The sequence below is a fragment of the Hippocampus comes genome, unplaced genomic scaffold, assembly GCF_001891065.2.
Source record: "Hippocampus comes isolate QL1 unplaced genomic scaffold, H_comes_QL1_v1.1 scaffold177, whole genome shotgun sequence".
NCBI lineage: Eukaryota > Metazoa > Chordata > Actinopteri > Syngnathiformes > Syngnathidae > Hippocampus > Hippocampus comes.
Window position 1 is genome coordinate 733,420 of NW_017806158.1, and position 8,366 is coordinate 741,785.

At 45.4% G+C, this 8,366-nt stretch overlaps 1 protein-coding gene across 1 annotated transcript in view; it reads left to right on the forward strand.

Annotated features, from left to right (window-relative positions):
- cxadr (CXADR Ig-like cell adhesion molecule) overlaps window positions 1-5,125 on the forward strand; it is a 43,571-nt gene extending 38,446 nt beyond the window's left edge. Inside the window, exon 8 of the mRNA XM_019895291.1 lies at window positions 2,560-5,125. Within this exon, the coding sequence (XP_019750850.1) occupies window positions 2,560-2,839 (280 nt within the window). The 3' untranslated portion in view covers window positions 2,840-5,125. The remainder of the gene's footprint in view (window positions 1-2,559) is intronic.
- Window positions 5,126-8,366: the final 3,241 nt, after the last annotated feature.

An 8,366-nucleotide genomic window follows, 5' to 3' on the forward strand; every position in this document is an offset into this window, starting at 1 on the left:
CTCACATTGCACTGGAGACTATGAAACCGCAGATGTGTGGGGGGCAGGAGGGCGGGAATCCACCCTCAAATTGAAATACGTAATATGTGTCCCGAAATCTAAATCACAGCTATTGAAAGAAATGTAACCTCATCAATCCAGTACAACATTAAAGATGCAAAATGCTTCCGCTGCCAAATGTGCTGTGAAAACGACAAGGCGGCGTGAATGAATGACCAGTAAATATGGGAATGAAGTCAAATGAAAATAGAAAAATGTGAAATGGGAGTGACTCAACATGCATACCAGCGTGACAAGCATCATTTGTCGTTTCTGTTTGTGACTCGTCATTTCTCACTTATACAAGATCGTAAGCAGGCATGCATTTCCCTGATTGGATTGCAATCTTTATACAGCAGCTCCTAAAGAGGCTTCCGGTGAACAGCTATACTGTACATCAACACAAACATGCTTCCACCCACCATCAGCGGTTTCCATTTTTCCCTTTTTTTTTTTTCTTTTTTTTCAAACCACTCCTCAAATAAACAGCTGTGGTAATCAGTTTGAAAGCTTTGTTTGCTCTGTGGATCCCGTGTCATGTCTGCTGCGGCGGCCCCCCCCGTCAAACCCTCCCCCAGCCACCCCTCCCCTCAGCACCATCCACCTCTCCATCCGGCCCTCGGGCTCTGTGCAACCAGCGGGCTTACTATCACTCTGCTGCGGACCGAATCTGTCTAAGACCACAATGTGACACTGCTCGCACTGTAGGACAAAGAGGATTAGACCAGTGGTCCTGTCTGGAGAACACACAGGCACACATTTGCTGAAACACCACCCCATGACGCGACGGACAAAACACAAGCGCTGGGCCCCTCCGGCTCAGTTTGCTCGAGCATTTAACTGGATTAATGCTGCTTATTAGCTGTTAATGTGGCTGCAGAGGGAGGAGAGGGCATTTGCTGTATTTGGTTACTCGCCTCATACCCCCCCCGATCCCCATTCTATCGCAGTCCGCATGGCCAAGCGGTGCAGACGTTGTACCCCATCCAAACTACAAGTCATCAACTACCATATTGGCCCGAATATAAGACGGCCCTGATTATAAGACCAGCCCCTCTTTTTCAAAAGTCAAGTTTGAAAAAAATCTTTTTGAACACCAAATTAATTTTTATAAGATAAGATAATTACAATACATCTGAAACAAATGATTATAACAATATATTTGAGAGAAAAAGCATGTTCTTTTGCCTCATTCAAATCTTAATATCTGAAGATTTAAAAATGTAAACTAAAGTGCAATCACATTCGTAAATGAATGGCTTCTGTTTTTTGAAATGTAAATTACATCATAGCTTCTCAGCTGCCGGTTAACCTGGCGAATCTTCGACCCCACTTTTCTCCAGATTGTTGCTACGTTTCTCCATTTTCTGTTATCTCTTCTATTATTTTCTTCTCTTTTCTTTCTTACCACTATTTTTTATTTTTCTTCTTCGTGCTACCGCTATTTTTATTTTTATTCTTTGAGACAGGGGTTCACTTTGGCCTGGGGAGTCAAGTACAGCATTCGCGACAATGATATCTGGCGCCATCTAGCGTCGTGAATGGGTATAATGTCTAGACCCCGAATATAAGACGACCCCCACTTTTTCAGTCTTATTTCAATGCAAAAAACACCGTCTTATATTCGGGCCAAGACGGTAATTCTTGAATCAATGATTTGTTCTTTTGACTTGAATGAGTCAAGCTTGTGGTGCTCTTGAAAAGACCCGTCCGTCCCCTCGAATCATCAGTGTTGTCCTTATTACGAAAGTACGTACGTACAAGCACATCCCTAATTGCAGCGGTGTCAAACTCATTTTCATCGTGGACGCGTAAGCATTATGGTGGCTGTTGGGGATGAACATTTGACCCGTCAACATGTCAGTTGTCCCATTTTCATCCATGCTCTACGGCCTATCCTCCTCATTGTCACATCTTTGAAAATATTTTCCTATTTCTTAGTTCAGAAAACTCGCTTGTCATTTTGTCACAGCGCCAGAAGGTGCATTCAGTACTGCTCTACTGGTTTTCATTCGTTGATTGTTAATTCATGGCCAAGACATGTCGTCACATGCAAATATTTATTTAAGTGATGAACACTTTCAAGCCTGTCAATGCCACAAAAAAGCGGCAAAGCACTTTTTTATTAGACAGCAAAAGAACTACGTGAAGCGTCCCCTCACTCATTTCAATATCTGTCCTTAGCCCCAAGAGGCCGCAAGATGGCACCCAACCAATATTTTTATATTAAACATGGCTTTGGCTAAAGCAGAAAAACAGCAAATAGTTGAGTTTTTTTCTGCAAAGAATGGCAGTTTCCCCCCAAACATCAGCAAATTGGTGAATTCGATACAGCAAATATATCGGCATGGCTACACTCTAATTACAATTTCCATTTTTGTGTACTCTTGTCCATTAAATGTCTCACCTTTAACAACAAATGTGTTGTGACAAAAGAAGAGCAAGAAATGGGGCGATGAATCATGTGTCGTTTTGTTTCATTGTTTTGAATGTGCCGCTGACTTTGTTCCCCCCCCCTAGAGAGGACGTGCCGCCTCCCAAGAGTCGCGTTTCGACGGCGCGCAGCTTCACAGTGGGCAGCCAGCGCTCCTCTCTGGGCTCCATGTCACCTTCCAACCTGCACGAGTACGCCCTGAAGCCCCAGTACGACAAGATCCCCTCGTCTGAAGAAGACAGACCTCCGAGCCGTCCTCCTTTGCCCCCACCGACCGCTCCCAAGATAGCGGGGCCCAGCCTCAATCGCATGGGCGCCATTCCCGTCATGATCCCTGCCCAAAACCGGGACGGCTCAATTGTTTAACGCGGGCTCCTCTCGGCAATGGGACCAAGGGGAGGGAAGAGATGAAGGGAGCGGGGCAAAAGCCACTGAAGACGTAGCCGGAGTTTGCCTGACTTGCTCTTGCATACAAATGAGAACTTAACTCCTCCAATGAAGAACCGACTGCTGTGGTGCTGAGAAAACAATTGAATTTTACTGAAGTCACGCCGGAGCACATACACATTTTTTTTTTTTTTTAATCAATCATAATTTAGAAACATTGATTGACTTCCTGGACTTTCTCGCTGAAACACGAACTTGTAGCAGAGTGGTCAAGATACAAATTTATTGTATATAATTGAATTTTTTTTTTTTTTTTTTTTTACGTGTATTTGGCCCATACTGTATGTTAAGAACTTAGCCAGACCATCTGTACAGCAGTATGAATGCATGTGTGTATGTGTCTCTGTGTGTGCTTAGTTAAATCAGTTCAGTCATACCTTGGCCAAATTTAGTTGGGGAATGGCATCTGTGGATAAATGACAACAATTTGTGCCCACAGATGCAATTGTGCCCCCCCCAGCCGCCCCCAACCACCACATCATCCCCCGTTGCAGTCTTTTGGTTAATTTGTGTAGCGTTTCCAGCCAGAAAATACAATTGCATCATGCAAAAAACAAACAAAAAAATAGTCAAATGTGCTTGGATATGAACAATTTAGCCTTTCATGTATGTTTGTAAAATGTATAGCTCATTTGTTTTCTCTTACTGCCGACACAATTCTAGTTTATTTCTCGCCAGCAAAATCTTTCTAGCTTCTGGCTAACTAACTATCGTTGCCCTTGGTCCCCTCACCAGCAGTTTAAAATGTCCCATCTGGGATGAGAAGGATAGCAATTGGCTCTCGGTGAGATGGGGGGAGGGGCGGGGGTTTTCTCTTTGTGATTGGCTGGATTACCGCGCCTTGAACAGGTTTAAAAAACAATAAGTGCTGTCTTCCCCCCCACGCACCTCCCAGCGCCCACACGCACGCACACACACGACCTCCTCCAAAGAAGGGGGCAGGTGGACAACAAGGTTCACTGAACAATGAGCTCCGAATGTGTTTGACGGCCAAAGCGCCATAACTCTTCAGGCCAGCATACACGCTCGTTATATTAACAGACCAGCGTTCATTATCATCTGTTGCAGTAGCAGACCCCACCCCCAGCCCCACCCCCTCGTGTGTGCTAGAGCACACGTAATCCTCCTCATGTGCAGTTGCATTCCAAAGAGCCAGGGTCTTGATTAACCTCTCCACGCTCAGTATTGAGTATGTAGCGTTATTTGAATTTTTTTTTTTTTTTTTAATGAAGGATGCACCTCACTAAGAAGAATACTTGTGATAAGATTACAGCAGGCCTTGTATCCACTTTGGTTTCATTGTTGAGTTGCAATTTAGCCCGTATGCAACAATGTACTGTATATAAATGCCAGATTGAAACAAAAAAAAAGGGGGCGGGGGGCATTATTCTGTTAGGAAAGTTGGAATACTTAAAGTGGGCAAATTGTTTACTTTCTGCTCCAGAGCCTTACTCTGTTCCTTCTTTTCGAACCTTCCCCTTTGCACAGCCCTGACTGCTGGCCTCATCTGTGCCTTGATGTCCCAGTTGTCGCACATCCACAGCACTGTGGTCGCTTACGTGTACTGGCATCTTCCTCAATGGCTGCTGCGGTCTGCAAAATGGATATTCTCTCCACTGCTAATGCTATCAATCCATTCGGGTCAAGTGTCGCATTTCTCACGTCCACACTCAGTGCGTACAAGTTCAACAACTGATTCACTGTCTTAAACAGGTTTCTCATTTTTGCATTTACTTTCCGAAAATGTCATTTTTGTTGTTTTTTAATTTGGTTAAACACTTGTGATTTTTTTTTTCTTCTAAGAAAAATGTGACTATTTTGTCCAAGTATTTGTGTCTCATTCCAACTGTATGAGTGATCCGCAGTTGTGCTTGATGAATCAGTAGAGCACAAATGTGTGCGAGCGTGTTGTGAGGGCATTTTGCAGTCTGAATGTGGCCCCACGTAGGATTTTAGTTTCACCCGCTGACAAGCTGCGGAGGTCTTAGTGGGTAGTCCTATCTCTCTCTTCGCTCAAAACTTTCATAACAACAAATATTAACATTATTAACTGTAGTTTTTTTTTTTAAATCTGCGTACTAATATTGTATGAAGATCTCCTTTTGAGTTTTGCACCTGTATAAAATCTAATTATCCATTTTCGTGTGTATTTTCGTGCTGTATTTTTGGAATAAATAAAGTCATCCAGACACAAAAACAAAACAATTAAGAGCTTTGTTTAATGTTTGCATACAGAACCAGTAGTATTTGTGTGCTTAGTTTCTCAAGACGCGTGCCCCCCAGTGTGTTGGCCTCCCGCCGCGTCTTCCACGATGATTTAATTCTAATCGCTCAGTGAATTCCACTCCCAAGACGCTAGGTAGGGTGCCCAATACGTCGCTATCGACCGGTAGCTCGCGGACTTAATATGATATTTTTTTGTGTTAGCGCACACTGCACCCTTAGCATCCTATTAGTCTCATTTTCACAATATTGAAAATACTTTTAAAAATAAAATAAAGCAAGGTCACCTTATCCTACGGTGGCGTGTGACCTGCATCACCGGAAGTTGTTAGCGGGAAGCAGTCTGCAATTGCAGCTTGCGGTCAGATTTGTTGGCATTATATCTTTTATTGTTGTTATTATTCTCATTCAGAGTTAGTTTCATGTACAGTTCACTGAGGGCACTGGTTAAAGAATTGAAATCTGGAGTGCTGGGAGAAGCATTTTCAAATGGTACACGTGAGCTCCGATCGTTAACACGCTGCAAAAGTGCATCCGTTTGCCTCCGCGTCAGGTCTCTCGTAGGTTCAGCAGTAATTTGTTTTTCACCAACTCACAAACTTTTGTGTCTACTTAATATTTCTGTTTCGTTCATCTAGGGGGTCGTTATGACTATTGCTCATAGTGTAAGTGCGCACGTGTGCGGTAATGGGTCGATCGCGGGAGGTTAGTTGATCTTGGGTCAAAAAAGGTTGGGCATCCCTGGGCTAATCAATGAAGGGGCGGGCTTCTTTTAATGCTCACCACTCAGCAACTGCATAAACACACAACGATTTCTGTTTGCCAGCCAGCACGGTTAAGCCGACCGATCAGGAAGTCTACTATTGATTCTTTGCCTGTCACCTGCTGCAGTGGAAGTGTGGCTGCTTGTTTCTGCATGGGCTTTACTTTTTTTTTTTTTATTCTTTCAATTACAGCAGCAGCCTATTTGCACTGTTAGTTAATGCCCTGAATAATTATCATCATTGCCAGCCGGCACTAATCAAAGTTGCGCTGCATTAGCTCTCTCATTAAGATGCTGAATTATATGAGACGCATCATTAATGTGTGGAATCATTTATGCAAGTGTTATGTCTCACTTTTTGTGACCGACGATGCTCTCGTAGCACTCTTGATAGCACGCCTGGTCATCTGGATCGATAACTTATTATTAGCCAATAGCTCCGCTACGTTCAGGCCGTTGACAGGTTGTCAATAAAGATACGAAAGCACTTTAGTAGCAGTGCAAAGCGGACATCCATTGGTCTAATTGGATGTCAGTAACAGATAGGACCCTGGAGCATTGATCTGTGGCTAGTCAAAGTCACTCATGGAGTTTAATGGCTCCCTGGCAGGATGTGCGCGTGTGTGTCGGGATGGCTCAGCTAAACAGCGCCATCCCACAAATGGATATGTTGGGATGTAATGGTATTTTTATGGCCGTGCATTCCAAACATCCATTAAAAAGACGTTAGCAGCGCATGTGTACAAATTCAGATTTACAAACAAAATGCCCTTCTGTCATTCGACGAATGTGCCCCGCAGCCTCGTATCCCATTTGTGTCCATTACGCCTCATGTTCCTCTTCGCTTAATGTGTTTTGCAATGCACCTGGGGATTTGTGTTTACCTCCCCCCCCAGTTTGCTCACTCAATTTTGCCTGTGTAAGGTATTAATTGTTTGCACAGATCAAGGAGAACGCCGTGGCAGAAGTGGGAGCGAGGGTAGAGGGGTGGGGGGGAGAAAACTCTCATTGGTTCTCCAGGAGGGTTTCCTTGGCAACCTTATCCGGCAGTACACAGTTTAAGCCGCCTGCTAGCGGGATGATTTATCTTGTAAAGTGTGATTCGCTCTCCTGCTAACAAAGGAGGCCTCTAAAAGCACGGGTCTCATCAAAGTCGCTCTCCTCCAACGTGACGTCGGCTGTCACGGGCGTTAAGCCTTCTGCCATTTTTAGAAACCTCAGTCAGGTTTGGAGTGGGGTTACGGGGGATGGGGGGGGGGGTTCTGGGTAGGGATAGTGGAATATGCATATGCATGAAGATTGAGCTGCATCGGCTCCAGTGGCGCAGCGGTGCATTAACATTTTGCTTCCGCTCTCTTAGCACTTGACAGATTATTATGGGAATCGAGTTTTTATAGAACTGTTAGAGCACACCGGGTCAATGTCACGTCAGCTATTTTCGGACCTCTAATCGTTGTGTCTTAATATTAAAATGGCGGTGAATTCAGCCATGCATATTATTTGTGGCTTTTAATCAATGAGTTAATCAATTTGGCTTTGGCATATTAAGTCGCCATTGTTATTCATGAATCGTTTTGTTTCACCCGACCAAAATATTTTTCACTAGTTTGGCGAAGGCCGGGATCTGTTCCAGCAAATCGAGTAGGAGTTTTGTGTTTTTCATCAGTCGTGGTACTAGCTGTTAGGGTTTGGGTGTGACCCCAAGAGCACGACAACAGGCAGGTATTGCTGAAGCCAACACTTGGCATAGTTTATTCGAAAAGTCTTCGCAAAGTCACTCAGGGGGAAGCACGAGGAGTCCACAAGGAATTGTCCACACAAGGAACAAGCAGCTGTAGGAAATGGCAACAAAGTCCACTGGCGTGGTGACGGCACGAACTTGCACTGAGGAATGGTCTGTGAGTCAATATGTACCAGTCCAAACGAGCAGATAGGCAACAGGTGGGTGATGAGCTGACGAGTCTCAGGTGTGAGGTGCAGAGCACCCTGGCTGAGGAGGCTGCCTGGCTGGCCCCTCCCTAACAGTACCCCCTCCCCTACGGGAGCCACCCGGCGACCTGCCAGGTCTGCCGGGATGGGCGCGATGAAACTCAGTGATCAGGGCAGGGTCCATAATGAGCCGGGAAGAGACCCAGCTCCGATCCTCCACGCCGTAGCCCTCCCAGTCAACCAGATACTGGAACCCACGCCCCCGGCGCCGGACATCCAGCAGTTCACGGACCTTCCACTGGGGGTGCCCGTCCACAAACTCGGGAGGAGGCGGGGCCGGGGTCGGAGGCAACAGGGGGTCGACAGAGACAGGTTTAACCCGAGACACATGAAAAACAGGATGGATCTTCATAGAGGGAGGGAGCTTCAGACGCACCGCTGCAGGACCGAGCACCTTCTGGATCACATAGGGCCCAACAAACCGGGGGTTGAGTTTCTTGTCACCCGACTGAAGAGGAAGATCCTTGGATG